Source organism: Corythoichthys intestinalis, chromosome 10 (assembly GCF_030265065.1).
Source record: "Corythoichthys intestinalis isolate RoL2023-P3 chromosome 10, ASM3026506v1, whole genome shotgun sequence".
Lineage (NCBI taxonomy): Eukaryota > Metazoa > Chordata > Actinopteri > Syngnathiformes > Syngnathidae > Corythoichthys > Corythoichthys intestinalis.
Window position 1 is genome coordinate 54,787,053 of NC_080404.1, and position 26,115 is coordinate 54,813,167.

A 26,115-nucleotide genomic window follows, 5' to 3' on the forward strand; every position below is an offset into this window, starting at 1 on the left:
TCGAATACTCGAGTTCATCAATTAATCGTTGCAGCACTAAATATATTTTTTATTATTCAAAATGTCTGTCATTTTTAGCTCAGAATCATCCATTGACATCTAATATTTCGTTTGGAAAAAAAAAAACATTAAAAAAATTATTCACTTGCCTATTTTAAACTTTTAAACATATTACATTCCAATGAAAAAAATCGGGTCTGTAAAAAAGTAGTGCATATCCACCTCATAACTATCGCTTAATTGTATTTTTTTTTTTTTTGTTACTGTCGCATTTTCCCAAATATTTTAGATGAAATATAATCGATCCAGACAAAAAAAAAAAAAACGTTTAAAAGGGTAAATATTAGGGCTGTCAAACGATTACAATTTTTTAATCGAGTTAATTACAGCTTAAAAATTAATTAATCGTAATTCATCGCAATTCAAACCATCTATAAAATATACCATATTTTTCTGTAAGTTATTGTTGGAATGGAAAGATAAGATACAAGATGGATATATATATATATTCAACATGCGGTACATAAGGACTGTATTTGTTTATTATAACAATAAATCAACAAGATGGCATTAACATTATTAACATTCTGTTAAAGCGATCCATGGATAGAAAGACTTGTAGTTCTTAAAAGATAAATATTAGTACAAGTTATAGAAATTTAATATTATAACCCCTCTTAATGTTTTTGTTTTAATAAAATTTGTAAAATTTTCAATCAAAAAATAAACTAGTAGCCCACCATTGTTTTTGTCAATAATTACTTACACAATGCTCATGGGTGCTGAAGCCTATAAAATCAGTCGCACCCAAGCGGAAGCAGAGGGCAGCAAAACGCCGCAAAACACAATTAACAAGTGGGGTTTTCACTATACTGTCATTTAAATCTGTCTGAGCGGGGCATGTGCGTTAATTGTGTCAAATATTTTAACGTGATTAATTTTAAAAATTAATTACAGCCCGTTAACGCGATAATTTTGACAGCCCTAGTAAATATATGAAAAAGAAAATCTCAACCACTCCTTGATGTCTGCGATTTCTGCATCACGACCCTTGTTATATTACCATATTTCACCCATAAAATCCCCCGAAAATCCAGCTGTGGCCATTCACAGCTGAGTCTTGACACTCAGTGAGACATGCTAGATTGAGTTTTTTCATCGAAACGAGGTGATAATATCTCTTTAAAGTCACGGTGTCTTTAATTCTGCTCTCGCGTGCTCACACCTCCAGATAGGGTTTTGCTGTTTAATTTTTTATTTTATTTTTTTAAATGCCCTCTTGTTCAAAATGTTTTCTCCCTCCAGAAAATTGAGATTTCAAGCTTTCCAATAATGTATCTCACATGCATATCTGACAATTTTGAAAGTTGGCCAAATTGGGGGTCTCAGAGCGGAACTTCAAGTCACCTGAGTGTTTTCCGCCATATGTAGCGAGCTGTCAAACCACGCGGCAAAATCTAAAGCACTCCTTGAAGCAATCACGTGGTATAGCTGGGCAGCCAGGCTTCGGACGTCATCATATTCAGAACCTCCTCAAAATGAAGCGAGCCTGTGCACAAACGTCCCTTCATTAATCGACACACCCTTCGAAAGTGGTCATACCAGTTGAACCAAATATCTTCCGACTTGTACAGTACTTGAATTAATTTTCTGCCACTTGAGTCATCATATGTTGAAGTCACCAACAGGACCTTCGTCGAGCGGCGCATTAGCCAAAACGGTGAGTGAAAGCGTTTCTACGTGCTACCAAAGTTGCAGACCAAATGGTCATAGTTGAGCTAGAAGTGCTGCGAGTGTGTGTAGTAGCTAAGGGATGCTTATCTTACCACGAGCACCACCACTCATTATCGTGACAGTCATTTCTGTGAGTTTTGGCAACTATTCACTTCGTTTGAGCTACCTGGCGACCAATGGCAGAAAGCGTAAAGTCAATTTTCCTCTAAAAATATCGTCCAGTGCAACTTTTTTTGACTAGTTTGACTCACACTCCACAGTAGTGATGTTTCCTCTAAGGCGAACTCCGAAACCACGCCCTAAAACTTTTTTTCTGGAGCGGGAAACCAATGATTTGCATATTATTGGTCATGTATTAGGTTAGTGGATAATAGTACTGGCTCATTTAGATGAAATTATGCCCAAAAAAAAGTAAAATCACACTTTTTAAGCAGCCATGAGTTAATTATTCGGACAACTACTTTGACTTGAGTCATATTATTTTGAAGTCACACTCCTCTTACTTGAGTACAAATTTGTCCTTGCCCCTAAATGAATAAATCCATATAGCTTTTGATCACAAATCCACGTGTCATGTTGCACTTTGGCTCCTCTAGTAACGATCTCACGTCTCATAAAATCAAGTCAGAAAGGTTTGATCACAAGTCCAAGTGTCCAAAATCCCCAAGAATAGCAAAGCAGAGTTGACTTTTGGACACTCTGAAAACAAAAGCATCCCGTCAATGTCAGATGAAATCACAATTGCGATCTCTACTTTAGTATGACACCAGCTTAAAATTATAGTTAGTCACCTCAGGGTAACTCTTCTGGAACATTTCACTTCAAATTTATAAAAGTTGCTCTTTAGAAATTTGAGCCCAGCTTCAGTAAGCAGGAAGTGCACTTATGCACCAAGAGGGAGGACATGAAAGAATCTTTTCGCATTGTATGTAAGAATGATTTTCATTTTGCAGAACAACTGCAGTTCGACATTCCGAACTTGTGCGCTGAGACAAACGCCGTCTTCTCAAAAACCATGGCTGAAAGTATGGAGGGCCATCTTCAATGTCCCACCTGTCGGGACTTCTTCAGAGATCCTGTCATGCTGCCGTGCAGTCACAACTTCTGCCGTGCGTGTCTGCAGCAGCGGAAGGACGCAGGAGAACAATCGTGTCCAGTCTGTAGGACAGAGTTTAGGTCGCTGGATGCCCCTCCGAACCTGGCACTGAAGAATCTGTGTGAAAACTTTCCTCGGGCCTCAAGCAAGTCAGAGGAAATATGCAGCATGCACCAAAAGGAACTCAAACTCCTCTGTTTGGACCACCAGGATATTGTGTGCATCATCTGCAGAGACTCAGAAATCCACGTTGGTCACACGTTCCTGCCCCTCAAAGAAGTTGTGAAAGGTCATCGTAAGAAACTCCAGAAAGGCCTGCAGAAGGCCATTGAAAGGCTCCAAATTTACAACGACTGTCGAGAGAACTGCAATGAACAGGCAGAGTACATCAAAGTCCAGAGGGAGAATGTCGAACGCAAGATTAAGAAGGATTTTGAGGAGCTCCGGCGCTTTCTCGACGTCGAGGAGGAGGCCAGGTTGGCTGCGGTAAGGGAGGAAGAGCAGAAGAAGAGTAAGATCATGAATGAGAAGATTGTGGTTCTTGGCCAACAAATGACCGCACTCTCGGATGTCATCAGAAGCACTGAGGAGCAGCTGGCGTCTGGCAAGGTTTCTTTCCTGAAGAACTTCAAGACTGCGATGAGCAGAATCCAGGAGCTGCCTGAAAAGCCAAAGCTCCTGCCAGGTGGTCTGCTGGACGTAGCAAAACACGTGGGCAACCTCAAATTCAAGGTATGGGAGCTAATGAAGGAGACGCTCGGCTACAGTCCCGTCATTCTGGACCCCAACACGGCCAATCCAAGAATGAGTCTGTCCGAAGATCTGACCAGTCTGAGTTGGAAAGACGTCCAGCAGGAGCGTCCAGAAAATCCAGAGAGGTTCCAGACGTGGCGGTCTGTGCTGGGTGCTGCTTTGGACTCGGGAAGACACGTGTGGGATGTTGAAGTGGGAGACAACAATTCCTGGGCAGTGGGGATCAGGTGGGGGGACCCTTGTTTGCCGGAGAAAATGCGTGGTTGGGTCATTGGATTTCGTGATGGGGAATACTTAATTCCCAGTGGCGAATATAGAGCACGGAATCTGCCTGTCAAATTGCAGAGGATCCGAGTTGAAGTGGACATAAATGAGAGCTCACTGTCCTTCTCCGAACCTCTTACAAACACCGAATTGTGGAAGAAGCCTTTCGATTGGCCAGATTTGTTCAGGAACACCAAAATATATCCTTCCTTTCACACAATATGTAAAATTCCTCTAAAATTAATCCCCTTTCCACCCTGTGTTACGACTGACATCAGTTTGCAGTCATGTTGACACAGCTTGATTTTTTTGCTTTGAATGTCATCTGAATCATTCCTTTCTGTGAGAGAATTTTATTTATGCTTAAAACACAACCATTTTACATTATACTTTGTATGCTTTTGTTATACTTGCATGAGAACATTGTAGCATAGAGCATCTTTGTTATACTAACCTGTTTGAGTGTGCCTTTCCATCGCCTTGACTGTTGTAGACTGTATCACAATATGCCAAATATGGACTGTTATGTTCCTGTGTTTTCCAACATGCCCTGAATGAATACAATGGGCGACTGTGGCTTATCAGACTGAGCTCATCATTGTTCTAGCCAGAGCCGGGTTTTCAAGGTCATAACTTGAGGTGTTTTTTCCCCTACTGGAGATGTTTTTCTGTGGAAAACCACCAGAGTTGATACTTAAGTTTCACTTTCGTTTTCATAGGAATCGTTTCACAGTAAGCATCCTTTGGTAACGCCCTCTGTCCAGCCTCTATTGTACTTCTTTGTACTTCTTGGTGATCACAGCTGCTGGCTGAATCACATCATTTTGTACCGTTGATATATCATGTTTATACAGTCTTCGAAGCAGGCAATCTTTGGTTGGTCGTATTCATTTCTCTAATCGAGCTATCGAGGTAACACTTGTCTTGGAGTTCAAACTTGAATTTCCCTGACATTTTCCTTTTTCCATATGATTTGAGTCTCACTTATTGGCCAGGTCATGTAATAAGACTTTACTGGAGTCCAAATAATGAGGCAGTTACTCAGTCTTCTTTTCTTCCAAAACTTTTAAGTTGTGTGAATACAACTTTTAGTTTCATGTGAGTAATATTTGGAAGTACAGTAATGCTACTCCTACTGGAGTATAACGTTTGGCTACACTCTTGTTGACATTGATTTACATGTACTACTTTAATGCTTGTACGCCAATCATTTTCAATTTTACAAGTACTACTCTTCCTCAAGCAAAATGTTTTTTTTTTTCATTACAATTTGAAAAATACATCAGACACAAGTAACTAAGTACAAGAGTATTCTTATCAACAAATAATTTGGATTGACGACTAAGTTGTAGTTGAGTAATCTTATTTAATCGTAATGCTATTCTTACTCGAGTACCATTTTGGGCTCCTCGACTGATGACATTATTTTCCAAAATAAATGATGAAAAACACTTGCTTGGTACTTGAGTATTTTTCAACCCAATACTTTTTGACTTGTGTGCATACTACTTTTATGTTAATGTCAATAATACTTAGAAGTAACACTACTATTACCTGAGTTCATCTTATGGCTTCTCTCTTGATAATATTGATTGAAAGAACTTGTACTTTATTACTTGTATTATTATTTGTGGATGGATAAGTACTTGTACTTGAGTGATTTTATTTGGAAGTAACACTGCTCTTACTCGAGTACAATGTTTGGCTTCTCATTTTGGTTTTAAAAATAAATCAGACGCAAGTTACTGAGTACTTGAGTATTCTTTTCAACAAATGCTTTTTTTTTGGGATTGACTACTCTGACTTACAGTGGGGCAAATAAGAATTTAGTCAACCACTAATTGTGCAAGTTCTCCCACTTGAAAATATTAGAATGGCCTGTAATTGTCAACATGTGTAAACCTCAACCATGAGAGACAGAATGTGGGGAGAAAAACAGAAAATCACACTGTTTGATTTTTAAAGAATTTATTTGCAAATCATGGTGGAAAATAAGTATTTGGCCAATACCAAAAGTTCATCTCACTACTTTGTTATGTACCCTTTGTTGGCAATAATGGAGGCCAAATGTTTTCTGTAACTCTTCACAAGCTCTTCACACACTCTTGCTGGTATTTTGGCCCATTCCTCTATGCAGATCTCCTCTAGAACAGTGATGTTTTGGGGCTGTCGTTGGGCAACACGGACTTTCAAACTCCCTCCACAGATTTTCTATAGGGTTTAGATCTGGAGACTGGCTAGGCCGCTCCAGGACCTTGAAATGCTTCTTACAAAGCCACTCCTTTGTTGCCCTGGCTGTGTGTTTGGGATCACACACACAGATCAGTCGTCCTGGTCCCTTTGCAGAAAAACAGCCCCAAAGCATGATGTTTCCACCCCCATGCTTCACAGTGGGTATGGTGTTCTTCGGATGCAATTCAGTATTCTTTCTCCTCCAAACAAGGGAACCTGTGTTTCTACCAAAAAGTTCTATTTTGGTTTCATCTGACCATAACACATTCTCCCAGTCCTCGTCTGGATCATCCAAATGCTCTCTAGCGAACTGCAGACGGGCCCGGTCGTATACTTTCTTCTAGTGACGGGATTTGTCGTTCACTTGAGTAAACGAATCCATTCCGGTTCGTTCAGTAAAAAGATTCGTTCAAACAAATCGTTCAACGAATCGTTCGCCCCCCTCATCTCCCTCCCCGCCCAAACGAATCGTTCGGATACTGAACGGGAAGTGACGTTGCCGAACGAATCACTAAAGACCGCTTCGCAGTATAATTGAACGGGAGGTGACATTGCTTGGTCCCTCCCTCTTTTGCACACAGGCTCCTCATTGACCGCTCGTCGTAGTTTCAGAAATGAGTGACAGGCGGTATTATTCAGCTTTCACAGACAGCCTCGTCCCCCTCCCGCTGCTGCAAAAGCGAGGGAGAACTTCCGCGTCGTCTGTCGTATTTGTATGGGCTCAAAGTCATGGCTCGTGCTTGCATTTCGATTTAGGACACGGTTAAACATTTTCCTTTTGTGGGGGGAGTGAGGGTTTGGGGTCGGGGGCGCACGGACTTTTTTTAGCATGATCTTGATCACATATACAATGCTGCTGCTACCAGCCAACGCAGCATGCTTGCTGTCACGAAAATAAAAATAAATCATAAGTTTAATTTCTAAATATGGAACGACCAACACATCATATTTACCTCTCGCTCTGTTGTATTTTTGTTTTTATGCTCATCACTGTTATTTTTGGTCACTATTGTTAAAACTAAAGTGTAAATAGCTTGTTGTCAAATGTGCTGCTCTGAAATAAAAACAATACTACATTTGATATTTGACAGTTTAATTGCAAATCAGTATTAAGATGATCGTATTGAATTTTTGCACTGGTATTAATAAATAAAATAATCCGGTCAGCTCCCCTTTCGTCCCCTCATCTCAGATCGTCAAATGCTGACGAGAAATAATTGTTTGCTCTTTACGATGTCGCCTTTCTACTCTCATTAGTCTGTTAAGAAAAATGTAGACATATTGCGGCATCTCCCGTGTCCGCGTGCGTTGTTTTTGGGCGCTTGAGTAGCACAAAATGGACGTATTGACATAATTTGTCAAACCAACCAACACCCGACACGCTCTGACACGAAAAAAAAACAGTCGGAAAAAATTGACATGTATATAATTTCATTGCAAATCAGTATTATGGTGATCATACAACTAAGGATGGGAATCGAAATCCGATTCCAATTCGGAACCGGTTCCGAGTGTTTCGAGGCCTCGACATCACAATGAAAAAGCCTGAACGATCCCTTTAACGATTCCTAAAGACGCGTATGAGTGTGTTGTTGTCCAGACGCATCAAACTAGCATGGCGCCAAGAACCACTCGCTCCAAAGTTTGACTACACTTCACCAGGAAAGAGTGTGAAAATGAAAGGTTACGACGGGTAAGCACGAGCATTGCAGCCATAAAAATAACAATGACAGCACGTAGGTTCAAACGCTCGAAAGTGTGTCTTCACTTCACGAGGAAAAATTACAACAAAGCGACTTGCAGTCATTGCAAAGTTGAGATAACTGCATCGGGAGGGAATACGATTGCGCTGTCCTCACATAGAGGCTAAGGCTCAGTCTTGGCTATTAAAATAAATAAATAAAAGTCCCGGCTATACAGCTAGCTAAACTCCCAAATGACGATGCAGAAGACGTTGGTATAATTTGCTGACTTTATTCAACCATCACTTGAAGAGTGAAACTAACAATAGAAATGAATCAAATCAATTTCGTCCAATAACAAACAGGTTTGCATCAACGAAAATCAGCGATGATTAGCTGCTAATAACAGTATGGTTAGCATTCGTTCGCTAGCATTAGCACATCGTTCAAATCACTACACAACTGGATTTAAGTGTCCGATCGCGAGTGGAAACACAACAACAACAACACAAAAGATGATACATACAGGCGTTGCCTCTGTAGATATTAACATTAACAAAGAACGTAGGCTCGTAGAACTGTTTCCCTCTCTCACTCACTTGGATGCGGCATTTCTTCTTTGGGTGTATGCGCGCTCCAGTAGTCCTCAAACTGCGGCCCGCGGCCCAAATACGGCCCGCCTCCACATTTGGTCCGGCCATTTTAATTTTTTTTTTTTTTTTCTCAATCGTGTTATTTATTTTCTGGCCTTTTCCTTAAGAATTCAGAGAGGGTTATTTGGTTATTAACTATTTAATTAATAGTTTTTATGATAAATTATTATTATTATTATTATTATTATAAAGAATCCAGAAAGGGTTATTTGATTGTGGCTTTCTGAAAAACAATAATTTTTTACATTTATGCACTTCTGCAATCGTCACACTTTTTCTGTAACAAACTGACCCCGACCCTCATCAGAGAAGGGAAAAGTTATGTGGCCCTCACAGGAAAAAGTTTGGGGACCCCTGCTTTAACACATATTGCCAAAGGCAGAACAAAAACCTATCTGCCAATATATACCAATATTTTTTATTTCTATTAGATAAATGTTTCAGTAAAATGTTACACATTCTTGTGTATTTGCCACTTATTGCCATAGTTAACATTGAGGCTTTGGGCCTCTTTTGATCTCGTTGTGAGTTTGTAAGGTTGTGACTTCTGAGTAAACAAACTCGATGCCAATCAAAACGTTTGTTCTTTTTCCCCAAATTAGAATCGATAAGAGAATCGATAAAGAATCGAATCGTTAAGCAATATCGATAATGGATTCGGAATCGTAAAAATCCTATCAATTCCCATCCCTACATACTACATATTCTTTTTTTCTGTGCACATATTAGGTTAATATCGCTGCCATGAAGCCTCCATATATAAACAGTTCTATGCCCCCTTCATTGCCGTCACGCGACCGCAGCTCAGCTTTTGCTTGCCTCGTAGCTACCCGTGTTTTAAATTACTGTAAATTTGATAGTATGTCGTTATAGGCAGTCCCGAGTCTGTTGAGAAAAGTAGTAGACTAAACCATGCTTACTAGATTTGTGTGGTGTTTTTGTCTGTTTGAGCAGCATTTGATAGGCTCCACGTTAACAAGTATGTGACAAAGTCATTTCCTTTCATTTTTTGACTCGTTCACCGTAGTCATTACTGGAAAGTCAAGTTAGCAGCAAGCTAGGTCAGGAACCGGAGGACCGAGTCACTGAAAGGGAAGTGACAAAACTCAGTCTTGCCCGCCTGCCTGCACGCTGGCTGCTTATTGGCCACACATGGAAGTTAGTGACAGACGCCCTGATTCTGATTCTGTTTGGTGTGTGACTGACTGAGTTTGTGGACAGGTGTCTTTTACACCGATAATGAGTTAAAACAGGTGCCGTTAATACAGGTAACGAGTGGAGCCTCGTTACAAGAAGTTAGACCTCTTTGACTGCCAGAAATCTTGCTTGTTTGTAGGTGACCAAATACTTATTTTGCACTCTAATTTGGAAATGAATTCTTTAAAAATCAATGTGATGGAGATTCATGGCGCATTAAGCCCCCAAACTATTTCTAATTTGTCCGTTTTACCCTAGAAACCCCCTTTTACAGACGTCGCGCAACGGCTTTTGTTTCAACTCACCAATAAAATGAAGGTAATATATTTGTTATTCAAAATATCTGTCATTTTTATATTAGAATCATCCATTGATGTCTAATATTTCGTTTGAAAAAAAAAATTTTTTTTTAATTATTCACTTGCCTATTTTAAACTTTTAAACATATTACATTCCAATGAAAAAAATTGGGTCTGTAAAAAAGTAGTGCATATCTAGCTCATAACTATCGCTTAATTGTTTTTTTTTTTGTTTTTTTTTGTTACTGTCGCATTTTCCCAAATATTTTAGATGATAAATAATCTATCCAGACAACAACAACAAAACGTTTAAAAGGGTAAATATTAGGGCTGTCAAACGCTTACAATTTTTTAATCGAGTTAATTACAGCTTAAAAATTAATTAATCGTAATTCATCGCAATTCAAACCATCTATAAAATATACCATATTTTTCTGTAAGTTATTGTTGGAATGGAAAGATAAGATACAAGATGGATATATATATATATATTCAACATGCGGTACATAAGGACTGTATTTGTTTATTATAACAATAAATCAACAAGATGGCATTAACATTATTAACATTCTGTTGAAGCAATCCATGGATAGAAAGACTTGTAGTTCTTAAAAGATAAATGTTAGTACAAGTTATAGAAATTTTATATCATAACCCCTCTTAATGTTTTCGTTTGAATAAAATTTGTCAATTAAAAAATAAACTAGTAGCCCACCATTGTTGATGTCAATAATTACTTACACAATGCTCATTGGTGCTGAAGCCTATAAAATCAGTCAACAAAACGCCGTAAAACACAATTAACAAGTGGGGTTTTCACTGTACTGTCATTTAAATCTGTCTGAGCGGGGCATGTGCGTTAATTGCGTCAAATATTTTAACGTGATTAATTTAAAAAATCAATTACCGCCCGTTAATGCTATAATTTTGACAGCCCTAGTAAATATATGAAAAAGAAAATCTCGACCACTCCTTGATGTCTGCGATTTCTTCATCACGACCCTTGTTATATTACCATGTTTCACCCATAAAATCCCCCCAAAATCCAGCTGTGGCCATTCACAGCTGAGTCTTGACACTCAGTGATACATGCTAGATTGAGTTTTTTTAATCGAAACGAGGTAAGTACGCGATGATATCTCATTAAAGTCACGGTGTCTTTAATTCTGCTCTCGCGTGCTCACACCTCCAGATAGGGTTTGGCTGTCTAAATTTTTTTTTTTAAATGCCCTCCTGTTCAAAATGTTTTCTCCCTCCAGAAAATTGAAATTTTAAGCTTTCCAATAACGTATCTCACATGCATATCTGACAATTTTGAAAGTTGGCCAAATTGGGGGTCTCAGAGCAGAACTTCAAGTCACCTGAGTGTTTTCCGCCATATGTAGCGAGCTGTCAAACCACGCGGCAAAATCTAAAGCACTCCTTGCAGCAATCACGTGGTATAGCTGGGCAGCCAGGCTTCGGACGTCATCATATTCAGAACCTCCTCAAAATGAAGCGAGCCTGTGCACACACTTCGCGGAAACGTCCCTTCATTAATCGACACACCCTTCGGAACGGGCCATACCAGTTTAACCAAATATCTTCCGACTTGTACAGTAACTGAATTCATTTTCTGCCACTTCAGTCGTCATATGTTGAAGTCACCAACAGGACCTTCGGCGAGCTGAGTATTAGCCAAAACGGTGAGTGAAAGCGTTTCTACGTGCTACCAAAGTTGCAGACCAAATGGTCATAGTTGAGCTAGAAGTGCTGCTAGTGTGTGTAGTAGCTAAGGGCTGCTTATCTTAGCACGAGCACCACCACTCTTTATCGTGACTGTCATTTCTGTGAGTTTTGGCAACTATTCACTTTGTTTGAGCTACCTGGCGACAAATGGCAGAAAGTCAATTTTCCTCTAAAAATATCGTCCAGTGCAACTTTTTTTGACTAGTTTGACTCACACTCCACAGTAGTGTTGTTTCCTCTAAGGCGAGCTCCGAAAGCATGCCCTGAAACTCGGAAGGACCTTTTATTTTGTTGCGGGAAATGGATAATTTGCAGATTATTGGTCATGTATTAGGTTATTGGATAATAGTAATGGCTCATTTAGGTGAAATTATGCCAGAAATAAAAAATCACACTTTTCAAGCAGCAATGAGTGAATTATTCAGACAACTACTTTGACTTGAGTCATATTATTTTGAAGTCGTGCTCCTCTTACTTGAGTAAAAATTTGTCCTTGCCCCTAAATGAATAAATCCATATAGCTTTTGATCAGAAATCCACGTGTCGTGTTGCACTTTGGCTCCTCTAGTAACTATCACACGTCTCCTAAAATCAACAAGTCAGAAAGGTTTGATCACAAGTCCAAGTGTCCAAAATCCCCAAGAATGGCAAATAGCAAAACTCTGAAAACAAAAGCATCCCGTCAATGTCAGATGAAACCACAATTGCGATCTCTACTTTAGTGTGACACCAGCTTAAAGTTATAATTAGTCACCTCAGGGTAACTCTTCTGGAACATTTCACTTCAAATTCATAAAAGTTGCTCTTTAGACATTTGAGCCCTGCTTCAGTAAGCAGGAAGTGCACTTTTGGACCTAGAGGGAGGACATGAAAGAATCTTTTCGCATTGTATGTAAGAATGCTTTTCATTTTGCAGAACAACTGCAGTTCGACATTCCGAACTTGTGCGCTGAGACAAACGCCGTCTTCTCAAAAACCATGGCTGAAAGTATGGAGGACCATCTTCAATGTCCCACCTGTCTGGGCGTCTTCAGAGATCCTGTCATGCTGCCGTGCAGTCACAATTTCTGCCGTGCGTGTCTGCAGGAGTGGAAGGACGCAGGAAAACGATCGTGTCCAGTCTGTAGGACAGAGTTTCAGTCGATTGGTACCCCTCTGAACCTGGCACTGAAGAATCTGTGTGAAAACTTTCCTCGGGCCTCAATCAAGTCAGAGGACATATGCAGCATGCATCAAGAGGAACTCAAACTCTTCTGTATGGACCACCAGGATACTGTGTGCATCATCTGCAGAGACTCAGAAATCCACGTTGGTCACACGTTCCGGCCCCTCAAAGAAATTGTGAAAGGTCACCATGAGGAACTCAAGGAAGGCCTGCAGGAGGCCAAGGAAAGACTCCAAGATTACAAAGATTGTCGAGAGAACTGCAACGAACAGGCAGAGTACATCAAAGTCCAGAGGGAGAATGTCGAACGCAAGATTAAGAAGGATTTTGAGGAGCTCCGGCGCTTTCTCGACGTTGAGGAGGAGGCCAGGTTGGCTGCGGTAAGGGAGGAAGAGCAGAAGAAGAGTAAGATTATGAAGGAGAAGATTGTGGTTCTTGGCCAACAAATGACCGCACTCTCGGATGTCATCAGAAGCACTGAGGAGCAGCTGGCGTCTGGCAATGTTTCTTTCCTGAAGAACTTCAAGACTGCAATGAGCAGAATCCAGGAGATGCCTGAAAAGCCGCAGCTGCTGCCAGGTGGTCTGCTGGACGTAGCAAAACACGTGGGCAACCTCAAATTCAAGGTATGGGAGCTAATGAAGGAGACGCTCGGCTACAGTCCCGTCATTCTGGACCCCAACACGGCCAATCCAAGAATGAGTCTGTCCGAAGATCTGACCAGTCTGAGTTGGAAAGACGTCCAGCAGGAGCGTCCAGAAAATCCAGAGAGGTTCCAGACGTGGCAGTCTGTGCTGGGTGCTGCTTTGGACTCGGGAAGACACGTGTGGGATGTTGAAGTGGGAGACAACAATTCCTGGATAGTGGGGATCAGGTGGGGGCACCCTTGTTTGCCAGAGGAAATGCGTGGTTCGGGCATTGGATTTCGTGATGGGGAATACTTAACTCCCAGTTGCGTATATGGAGCATGGAATCCGCCTGTCAAATTGCAGAGGATCCGAGTTGAAGTGGACATAAATGAGAGCTCATTGTCCTTCTCCGATCCTCTTACAAACACCGAATTGTGGAACTCTAAGAAGAATCCTTTGAGTTTGCCAGACTTTTCCAGGAACATCAAAATATATCCTTACTTTCACACAATACGTAAAATTCCTCTAAAGGTAATCCCCATTCCACCTGGTGTTACGACTGACATCAGTTTGCAGTCATGTTGACACAGCTTGATTTTTTTGCTTTGAATGTCATCAGAATCATTCCTTTCTGTGAGAGAATTTTATTCATGCTTTAAACACACCCATCATACATCAACATTGTAGCATAGAGCATCTTTGTTATATTGACCTGTTTGAGTGTGCCTTTCCATAGCCTTGACTGTTGTAGACTGTATCACAATATGCCCAAATATGGACTGTTATGTTCCTGTGTTTTCCAATATGCCCTGAATGAATACAATGGGCAACTGTGGCTTATCAGACTGAGCTCATCATTGTTCTAGCCAGAGCCGGTGTAAAGCACATAGTTTCGCCCTGAGCACTGATAGTTGGACGTCCCGTGCTACAGAGTGCTACTACCTAACTGTGACGGTCCACTATAATTCATACCTGTCAAATTGTACAGTCTCGTCGTAATTTGTACAAGTGAGCACTGATTTTTAAATGCGTACGCCGTACGTTACGTTCAAAATCTGCACGTTTTTCGTGCATTATGTTTGCTTTTTTTTAATCCGTTCGGATTTGGTCACCGTTTCTGCAACGAGACAATGTTCGTTAATAAGTTGGTTGAATAACCCGAGAAAAGTCAGAGACACGGACAGGGAAGAGTGTTTGTTGAGACGCTGTAGCAAACGCGATGCTAGGCTAGGTGGCTCCAATATTTCCTGACTGTAGCCGACAGAATACAATCTACGCCTAGATATCTCATGCATATAGAACTACACGCGAAATGACAGACTCGGTAGCGTTAGTAAACAACCGCCATTTTAGAGCAGTAAACTTCTCAGAAAGGCTCTGTTGTAGTAAACCTTACGAGCGAACCTAAGCAACTTTTTATCTAAAATACTCCTAAATCGGCAAAATCTTGACTTGAGTCTATCTTTAAAGGATGAAACAGTTTTTAAATTTTCACATTTCGAAAGTAGACAGAAGGGAACTAATGCAAAAACGGGAGCAATTTTAACAACTTTAACGGTTGATTCACAACATTAAATGACCTCCAAACATAGCAAAGGTTACTATGTTTTTGGGTTTGTGTTTTGTTTTTAATGAAAAAAAAACAAAAAAAACATGAACGGTATCACCAGTTACTTTGCCAAGTAACTTTTTAACTACTGTGTGTGTATTTCAGTAGTCAGTCACTACACTAGCCAAAGAGCTAAGAGGCATTTTAACAGTCGAAAATGTTTACATTTTAAGTGTTTATTTCCTTTTTTTAAAGCAAAATAAAGGCAGTGTAAAAAAAAAAAGAAAAAAGCAAAACGCGAACCGAAACCGTGATCCCAAAACCGAGGATCAAACCGAACCGTGGGCTAACTGAACCGTGGTGTTATGACAGGCAAGCAACAACAAACAGACAAAACGGTCGTGATCAATTAATAAACGTATTAAATTGCCAGAAAGGGTCTCCTTATCCGTCGGAATACCGATGCAGGCAAATCATCGGTTCTGTTACTATTGGATCTCAGCGCCGCATTCGACACGGTTGATAACAACATACTACTCAGCGGATTGGAACAGTGGGTAAGGCTTACTGACATTATTCTTCAGTGGTTCACATCCTATTTACATGATCGGGATTTCTTTGTGTCAATCGGAAACTATCAGTCAGAACGAACCAAATTCACGTGTGGAGTCCCTCAAGGGTCAATTCTTGGACCACTCTTATTTAACATCTATATGCTTCCGTTAGCTCAGATAATGGAACAGTATGACATCTCCTATCACGCCTATGCAGATGACACACAACTGTACATTTCTGTGTCCCCACATGATTATAGTCCCTTAGTCTCCCTGAGTAAATGCATTCATCAAATCAATGAATGGATGTGCCAGAATTTTCTCCAGTTAAATGTGGAGAAGACAGAGGTGATCATTTTTGGGCCAAAAAAGGAAAGGTCAAAGATAAGCAGGGAACTTAGCACAATGTCACTTACAGCTACAAATCAAGTCAGAAACCTTGGCGTAATTATTGATTCAGACCTAAAATTTCACAGCCATCTGAACTCCGTCACTAAATCCGCTTATTAGCACCTAAAAAATATAACCAGAATTAAGGGGCTTCTAACTCAACAAGACATGGAAAAACTTATGCATGCATTCATTTTCAGCAGATTGGACTATTGCAACGGTATATTTACAGGTCTTGATAAAAAATCAGTCAGGAAGCTGCAGCTAGTACAGAAGGCTGCAGCCAGAGTCCTCACAAATACAAGAAAGCTGGACCACATAACGCCGGTTTTGAAATCGCTACACTGGCTTCCAGTGAGTCAAATGATAGACTATAAAATACTACTGCTTGTCTACAAAACACTTAATGGCCTTTGGACCAAAATACATGCTTGACTTGTTAGTTTCCTATGAGACATCTAGACCCCTAAGGTCGTCTGGAACCGGTCTTCTGCATGTTCCAAGAACAAGAACAAAGCAGGGTGAGGCAGCATTTAGTTATTATGCTCATCACCTCTGGAACAAGTTACCTGAATGTCTGAAGTATGCTCAAACTGTTAGCTCTTTTAAATCAGGGCTAAAAACTAGTAGTTTTTGTTTTATTTTTATTTCTGTTTAATTTTTATTTATTTATTTTTATTCAATTTGTGATTAAATGCGATCTTTTGTCTGGGTTTTTACATTGTATTGATTTAAATTTGATTTTTATGATCTTCATGTGATGTGAAGCACTTTGAATTGCCTTGTGTTGAATTGTGCTATATAAATAAATTTGCCTTGCCTTGCCTTTGAAAAAAGAAGGTTGTATTGTATACTTCTAGGCTTTTCATCGCTACACATCGAGACGGTAAAACCCAGGAAATGTTTGCAATATATGGCGGGGGTAACGTGTTGCTAAACTTTCGTATTTAAGTGCTGGAAAGGTCTTCGGGAATTTATGTCATCAGGTAGCGGCAGGTGGCGAGGCACGTCCCTCGTTGCTAAGGTGTTGCTATGGCAGTAACTCAAAAACTATGCAGTCAATTAAAAAAAATTGGGTAGTGCGAGTTTTGAGACAGCGAGTGATGCATTCAATACAATTTAAGCGAGTAAACCGCTCATATACATACTATATATATGGCGGAAAACACAGACAAGACTGAAAAAGACGTTTCTGCTCTCGCAACCCTCTTTAAAATAAACTGCTGTATTTTAAGCCCAAAACAAAAACTGTTGTGTTTGAAAGAACAATATATCTATATGCTGCCATAGCAGATTCATGGCACATTTTGCCCCCGAACTATATTTAATTTGTCGGTTTTACCTTCAAAACCCCCGTTTACAGACGTCGCGCAACCGCTTTTGTTTCAACCCAGCCATAAAACGTAGGTAATTAGTAAAGATGTCCCGCTCGATCGGGTCCAATCACGTCATTTTCAAAGTATCGGAATCGGCATAAAAATATCGGACATGCCTTTTTTTTTTTATATATACATTTTTTTTTTTTTTTTAATTTAAATCGTTTTCTAATTGTATATAACGTTACAGACAAAATGTCTTACGCTCATCCAGAGTAGTTTTAGTTTAAAGTAGGACAATCAAATTTATTGTGTTAACGGCGGTAATTATTTTTTCTTAATTAATCACGTTAAATAATTAACGCATGCGTTGCACGACCCACTCACGTATTGCCGCTTACAAGCTATACAGGCGCCGTTTTACCAATATATAGAGCTAAACGCAGCGTTTAATGAGTAGAGAGAATTTTGCCAGCCGTTGGAGCCTTTTTTATTTGACTAAAGCCTTACATTCACTCTCTCAGCAATTAAAATTAACGCGGGAGGCAATGTGGGGAAGTAAGATGGTAGTTGATCATTTTCTTAACACCCTATGTTCCTACCCAATGCAGAGAAGATATATCAATTGGTGCCCCTACGCACAGTCATGGTTGCACTTCCCATCATGCATTTGGGTTGAATGGCTGCAGTATCATTGACTGAAAGCTCAACAAATACACTAGATGGCAATATTTAGTCACAATATACAAAGTCACATTTAATCACCAAATGTGGAGGCCCGCAGTTTGGGGACCCCTGCTGTGGACTAATACATTTCTGTTCAAAGATGGTTATGTGGCCTGATTTGTTACTAAAATACAGTACTAGTATTTCGTAAAGATATCCGATCGATCGGGTCCGATCACGTCATTTTCAAAGTATCGGCAAAAAAATATCGGACATGCCTTTTTTTAATATATTTATATTTTCTCATTAAATCGTTTTCTATTTGTATTTAACGTTACAGACAAAATGTGTTACACTCATCCAGAGTCTTTAGTTTTGGCTTAAAGTAGGGCTATCAAATTTATCGCATTAACGGCGGTAATTATTATTTTTTAATTAATCACGTGAAATTATTTAACGCAATTAACGCATGCGCTGCACGACCCACTCACGCATTGTCACTTTCAATCTATTATGGCGCCGTTTTACTTACATATAGAGCTAAAAACTAACGTAAAATGAGTAGAGTGAATTTAGGCAGTCTTTGGAGCCATTTTATAATTGGCTAAAGCCTTAAAATCCCTCTCTCCACAATTAGAAATATGGTGGGAAACAATGTGGGGAAGTAAGGTAGTAATTGATCTTTTTCTTAACACCCTATGTTATTTCCCAAAGCAGAGAAGATATATGAATTGGTACCACTACGCACAGTCATGGTTGCACTTCCCATCATGCATTTGGCCAGAACAGTTAAATGGCTACAGTATCATTTACTGAAAGCTCAACAAATACACTAGATGGCAATATTTAGTCACAATATACAAAGTCACATTTATCCTTTAAGAATTACAAGTCTTTCTATCCGTGGATCCCTCTCACAGAAAGAATGTTAATAATGTAAATGCTATCTTGAAGATTTATTGTAATAAACAAATACAGTACTTATGTACTGTATGTTGAATGTACATATTCGTCCGAGTTTTATTCATTTTTTTCTTAATGCATTGCCAAAATGTATATGATCGGGAAAAATTATCGGGAATGATTGGAATTGAATCGGGAGCAAAAACAAAAGCAATCGGATCGGGAAATATCGGGATCGGCAGATACTCAAACTAAAACAATCGGGAGCAAAAAAACATGGTCGGAACAACCCTAGTAATTAGTTATATTTATTATTCAAAATATCTGCCATTTTTAGCTTAGTATCATTAATTGATGTCTAATATTTCGTTTAAGAAAAAAAAACGACTTCAAAAAATTATTCACTTACATATTTTTAACTTATAAAAAAAATTACGTCACAATGAAAAAATGGGGTCTGTATGAAAGTCACGGATATCTACCTCATAACTATCGCTTAATTGTATTTTTTTTTTTTACTGTCGCATTTTCTCTGATATGTTAGATGATAACTAATCGATCCAAACAAAGAAAATTTGAAAAACAACATTTAAAAGGCTAAATATATGAAAAAGAACATCTCGACCACTCCTTGACGTCTGCGATTTCTGCCTCGCGACCCTTGTTATATGACCATGTTTCACCCATAAAATCCCCAAAACATCCACCTGTGGCCATTCACAGCTGTGTCTTGACACTCAGTGATACATGCTACATGGAATTTTTGGATCGAAACAAGGTAAGTACGCAATAATATCTCGTTAAAATCGTGGCGTCTTTAATTCTGCTCTCGCATGTTCTCGCCAATTAGGATTTTGCTGTTTAAAAAAAAAAATGAGGCCATCCTGTTCAAAATTTGTGTTCCCCCAGAAAATTGAGATTTTAAGTTTTCCAATGATGTATCACACATGCATTTTGGACAATTTTTAAAGTTGGCCTAATTGAGGGTCTCAGAGCGTAACTTCAAGTCACCTGACTGTTTTCCGCCATATACAGATATGGCAGAAAACACAGACAAAACTGAAAAAGCACTTTCTGCTCTTGCACTACTCTTTAAAAGAAACTGCAGTATTTTAAGCTAAAACAACGGTTGTGTTTGATAGAACAAGATGTCTATATGCTGCCATAGCAGATTCATGGCGCATTAAGCCCCCAAACTATTTCTAATTTGTCCGTTTTACCCTAGAAACCCCCGCTTCCAGACGTTGCCCGACCGCTTTTGTTTCAACCCACCCATAAAATGAAGGTAATATATTTCTTATTCAAAATGTCTGTCATTTTTAGCTTAGAATCATTGATGTCTAATATTTCATTTGATAAAAAAAAAACAAATAAAGAAATTATTCACTCGCCTATTTTAAACTTTTAAACATATTACAGTACAATGAAAAAAATTGGGTCTGTAAAAAAGTAGTGCATATCTACCTCATAACTATCGCTTAATTGTATTTTTTTTTTTTGTTACTGTCGCATTTTACCAAATATTTTAGATGATAAATCATCGATCCAGACAAAAAAAAACATTTAAAAGGGTAAATATTAGGGCTGTCAAACGATTACATTTTTTTAATCGAGTTAATTACAGCTTAAAAATTAATTAATCGTAATTAATCGCAATTCAAACCATCTATAAAATATACCATACTTCCTGTAAATTATTGTTGGAATGGAAAGATAAGACACAAGATGGACAAATATATTCAACATGCGGTACATAGGGACTGTATTTGTTTATTATAACAATAAATCAACAAGATGGCATTAACATTATTAACATTCTGTTCAAGCAATCCATGGATAGAAAGACTTGTAGTTCTTAAAAGATAAATGTTAGTACAAGTTACAGAAATTTTATATTATAACCCCTCTTAATGTTTTCGTTTTAATATAATTTGTAAAATTTTCAATCGAAAAATAAACTAGTAGCCCACCATTGTTGATGTCAATAATTACTTACACAATGCTCATGGGTGCTGAAGCCTATAAAATCAGTCGCACCCAAGCGCCAGCAGAGGGCAGCAAAACTCCATAAAACACAACAAGTGAGCGTTTCACTGTACTGTCATTTAAATCTGTCTGAGCGGGGCATGTGCGTTAATTGTGTCAAATATTTTAACGTGATTAATTTTAAAAATTAATTACAGCCCGTTAACGCGATAATTTTGACAGCCCTAGTAAATATATGAAAAAGAAAATCTCGACCACTCCTTGATGTCCGCGATTTCTGCATCACGACCCTTGTTATATTGCCATGTTTCACCCATAAAATCCCCCCAAAATCCAGCTGTGGCCATTGACAGCTGAGTCTTGACACTCAGTGAGACATGCTAGATTGAGTTTTTTCATCGAAACGAGGTAAGTACGCGATAATATCTCTTTAAAGTCACGGTGTCTTTAATTCTGCTCTCGCGTGCTCACACCTCCAGATAGGGTTTTTCTGTTTAATTTTTTATTTTATTTTTTTAAATGCCCTCTTGTTCAAAATGTTTTCACCCTCCAGAAAATTGAGATTTTAAGCTTTCCAATAATGTATATCACATGCATATCTGACCATTTTGAAAGTTGGCCAAATTGGGGGTCTCAGAGCGGAACTTCAAGTCACCTGAGTGTTTTCCGCCATATGTAGCGAGCTGTCAAACCACGCGGCAAAATCTAAAGCACTCCTTGAAGCAATCACGTGGTATAGCTGGGCAGCCAGGCTTCGGACGTCATCATATTCAGAACCTCCTCAAAATGAAGTGAGCCTGTGCACACACTTCGCGGAAACGTCCCTTCATTAATCGACACACCCTTCGAAAGTGGTCATACCAGTTGAACCAAATATCTTCCGACTTGTACAGTACCTGAATTCATTTTCTGCCACTTCAGTCATCATATGTTGAAGTCACCAACAGGACCTTCGGCGAACGGAGCATTAGCCAAAACGGTGAGTGAAAGTGTTTCTCCGTGCTACCAAAGTTGCAGACCAAATGGTCATAGTTGAGCTAGAAGTGCTGCTAGTGTGTGTAGTAGCTAAGGGATGCTTATCTTAGCACGAGCACCACCACTCTTTATCGTGACTGTCATTTCTGTGAGTTTTGGCAACTATTCACTTCGTTTGAGCTACCTGGCGACCAATGGCAGAAAGTCAATTTTCCTCTAAAAATATCATCCAGTGCAACTTTTTTTGACTAGTTTGACTCACACTCCACAGTAGTGATGTTTCCTCTAAGGCGAGCTCCGAAAGCATGCCCTGAAACTCGGAAGGACCTTTTATTTTGTTGCGGGAAATGGATAATTTGCAGATTATTGGTCATGTATTAGGTTATTGGATAATAGTAATGGCTAATTTAGATGAAATTATGCCAGAAAAAAAAAAAAATCACACTTTTCAAGCAGCAATGAGTGAATTATTCAGACAACTACTTTGACTTGAGTCATATCATTTTGAAGTCGTGCTCCTCTTGAGTACAAATTTGTCCTTGCCCCTAAATGAATAAATCCATAAAGGTTTTGATCACGAATCTGCGTCATCTTTCGCTTTGCTACTCTAGTAACTATCTCACTTCTCATAAAATCAACAAGTCAGAAAGGTTTGATCACAAGTCCAAGTGTCCAAAATCCCCAAGAATGGCAAATAGCAAAAGCATCCCGTCAATGTCAGATGAAATCACAATTGCGAGCTCTACTTTAGTATGACACCAGCTTAAAATTATAGTTAGTCACCTCAGGGTAACTCTTCTGGAACATTTCACTTCAAATTCATAAAAGTTGCTTTTTAGACATTTGAGCCCAGCTTCAGTAAGCAGGAAGTGCACTTATGCACCTAGAGGGAGGACATGAAAGGATCTTTTCGCATTGTATGTAAGAATGATTTTCATTTTGCAGAACAACTGCAGTTCGACATTGCGAACTTGTGCGCTGAGACAAACGCCGTCTTCTCAAAAACCATGGCTGAAAGTATGGAGGGTCATCTTCAATGTCCCACCTGTCTGGACATCTTCAAAGATCCTGTCATGCTGCCGTGCAGTCACAATTTCTGCCGTGCGTGTCTGCAGAAGTGGCAGGACACAGGACAACGAACGTGTCCACTCTGTTGGACAGAGTTTAGTTCGATGGCTATCCCTCCGAACCTGGCACTGAAGAATCTGTGTGAAAACTTTTCTCGAGCCTCAATCAAGTCAGAGGACATATGCAGCATGCACCAAGAGAAACTCAAACTCTTCTGTTTGGACCACCGGGAGTTTGTGTGCATCATCTGCAGAGACTCAGAAATCCACGTTGGCCACACGTTCCGGCCCCTCAAAGAAATTGTGAAAGGTCATCATGAGGAACTCAAGGAAGGCCTGCCGAAGGCCATTGAAAGGCTCCAAATTTACAACGACTGTCGAAAGAACTGCAACGAACAGGCAGAGTACATCAAAGTCCAGAGGGAGAATGTCGAACGCAAGATTAAGAAGGATTTTGAGGAGCTCCGGCGCTTTCTTCACGTCGAGGAGGAGGCCAGGTTGGCTGCGGTCAGGGAGGAAGAGCAAAAGAAGAGTGAGATCATGAAGGAGAAGATTGTGTTTCTTGGCAAACAAATGGCCGCTCTCTCGGATGTCATCAGAAGCACTGAGGAGCAGCTGGCGTCTGGCAATGTTTCGTTCATGAAAAACTTCAAGACTGTGATGAGCAGAATCCAGGAGCTGCCTGAAAAGCCGCAGCTGCTCCGAGGTGGTCTGCTAGACCAAGCCAAACATGTGGGCAACCTCAAGTTCAAGGTGTGGGAGCGGATGAAGGAGACACTCACCTGCAGTCCCGTCATTCTGGACCCCAACACGGCCCATCCAAAACTCCGTCTGTCTGAAGATCTGACCAGTCTGAGTTGGGAAGAAGAACAGCAGCAGCGTCCAAAGAATCCACAGAGGTTCGAGAAGGAGGAATCTGTGCTGGGTGGTGCTTTGGAATCGGAAAGACACGTGTGGGATGTTGAGGTGGGAGACAACAATGACTGGGCAGTGGGGGTCATAGATGGGGACCCTTGTTCGCCAGATCGAATGACTGGTTGGTACATTGAATTTGAGGATGGTAAATACAGGATTCCCAGTTGCAGATATGCAGAATGGAATCCGCCTGTCAAAGTGCAGAGGATCCGAGTTGAGGTGGACATGAAAGAAAGGATGGCATCCTTCTCTGAACCTCTTACGAACACCGAATTGTGGAACACTAAGAAGCCTTCCAATTGGCCAGACTTGTCCGGTAACACCAAAATGTATCCATACTTTTACACAACACATAAAAGTCCACTAAAAATAATCCCCATTCCACCTGGTGTTACGACTGCCGTCAGTTAGCGGTCATGTTGACACGGCGTGAGTAATATTATTTGAAAGTAATTCTACTCTTACTTGAGTACAATGTTTGGCTTTTCATTTCAGTTTTAAAAATCAATCAAACGCAGGTGACTGAGTACTTGAGTGTTCTTTTCATCAAATACATTTTTGTTTTCCATTAATGACTTTGACTTGTGATTGAGTAATCTTGTTCTAAAGTAAGTCTACTCTTACTCGCGTACCATTTTTGGCAACTCTACTTATGACATTTTCAAAATAAATGATTAGAAACACTTACTAATTACTTGAGTATTCGTTTCACCAAATACTTTTTGACTTTCACACTACTCGAGTTATCATAAGTTGAGTTATCATATGATGACATAACGCTACTCTTACTTGAGTAAAGTACAGGTAGTCCCAGGGTTACGACGTAACCTTAGTTGGAAGCTACGACGAAGCATCAATGTAAAGCCATCTATTGATCATAATTAGAGCTGTCTCGACTAGTCAACGAGCACAACATCCCGACGACGGTTAATGAAGGTTTTAAAAAAATGTGCGTGGAACGTTTAGAATGGCGGACGCTCGGTATGCAAGCGGGGAAAGTGGCACAATGCCAAAAAAGCACACCAGAGTGGCCAAAGCCTGGACTTATTTCAACTAACAATGGCGGGTACACTGTTGTCTCTACCAGTACAATGCCAACTTGGCTGCAAGTGGGCTTTAAAGAGCATATGACACGAGAAAAAAAGTCTTAAATGGCATTATTATGTGAATTAGAATCATATTTTGAGACGATTCGACTATACTGTATACAACAATTTAGCAAAGTACAGATGACGAGAAATTAGTCTTTTAATCTGCCGGTTAGCCACGCCTACCATTATAGGGCTTTAGCGTCCCCAACAGGAGGATGACGTCAGCGGTAGACAGGGCTCATCGGTTTTACTATTCAGCCCATTGAGGGGGAATTATTCAGAACGAGGAAAACGCGACGAAGACAGCCGCAAAATCTCATTGTTTCAGTCTCTCTTCTCCAATATTTTTACAGGATATTCTTTTTATCCAAGTATTTTTCCCCAATAGCTATATAAATAAATGGCTTGAGAAGGACCAGTCAGCCCGTCCTGGGGGAACTATTCACAACGAGGAAAACGCGACGAAGAAAGCAGCAAAATGTCATTGTTTCTGTCTCTTTACTTCAATATTTTTACAGGATATTCTTTTTATCCAAGTATTTTCCCCAGTTGCTAAATAAATGGCATGGTCATGACAAATAACAGTCTTGTGCTGAATGGAATATGAAATAATAAAAATCCATTTATTCAAGACGACATGGCAAAGTTACTCCATAAATGGTCAAAACTGTCGACTTCACCTTTACTGTCGCACCTCCCGAACGATATTTTATGACACCTAAATCTGACATACTGTATGTCATTTCCCTTCCCCGGCTTCGGAGAATGTAAACAAACCAGAAGGCGTGACAGCTAGCCGACATGCTAACCCGAACCGAGTGATGTTTCAAAGTCTTCGAAGCGGAAAATCACACATAACTATCCTGGATTATTTGACACGACGACCCAGTTGTCGATTGTCTTCGTGGCTCGGCAAACCGCCCGGCGGAGAGCAATTTACAGTTCGTTCCCCGGAGGATGGTGGCTGGTGTGCAGCTAACGTGCTGCTGCTAATGAGCATTAGGAGAGCTTTTTACATGCCTATCAATGATCAAACGTAAGTAGTCCTTCATTTAAAGGAAGTTTGTAGTGTTTACTTTGTAATCGCTGTATTCGTATTTGACATAATCCAAAACAAGATGTTTACTCACTTCCTCGTAAGTCCAATGGTCCCACAGTAAATATCTACGGTGAATGGGAACCTTTATAAACTCCAAAAAGGCGTATATGACTCTCCCTCATACAGAATGATTTTTCTGCAGCCGTTTGGCTGGCGTGATGCGAAAAATAAA

General features: G+C 39.8%; 2 protein-coding genes across 2 annotated transcripts; both read left to right on the forward strand.

The window, feature by feature from the left end:
* Positions 1-1,181: 1,181 nt before the first annotated feature.
* Positions 1,182-18,954, forward strand: LOC130922680 (uncharacterized). The gene is made up of 3 exons (XM_057847591.1): positions 1,182-4,138; positions 11,538-11,595; positions 12,555-18,954. The coding sequence occupies exons 1-3, from the start codon at positions 2,639-2,641 to the stop codon at positions 14,015-14,017; spliced, it is 3,021 nt and encodes a 1,006-aa protein (XP_057703574.1). The 5' UTR covers positions 1,182-2,638; the 3' UTR covers positions 14,018-18,954.
* A 1,828-nt stretch (positions 18,955-20,782) lies between these two features.
* On the forward strand, positions 20,783-25,715 carry LOC130923465 (E3 ubiquitin-protein ligase TRIM35-like). The gene is made up of 2 exons (XM_057849201.1): positions 20,783-21,775; positions 22,717-25,715. Exon 2 carries the CDS (start codon positions 22,779-22,781, stop codon positions 24,162-24,164), a length of 1,386 nt encoding a protein of 461 aa, XP_057705184.1. The 5' UTR covers positions 20,783-21,775; positions 22,717-22,778; the 3' UTR covers positions 24,165-25,715.
* Positions 25,716-26,115: the final 400 nt, after the last annotated feature.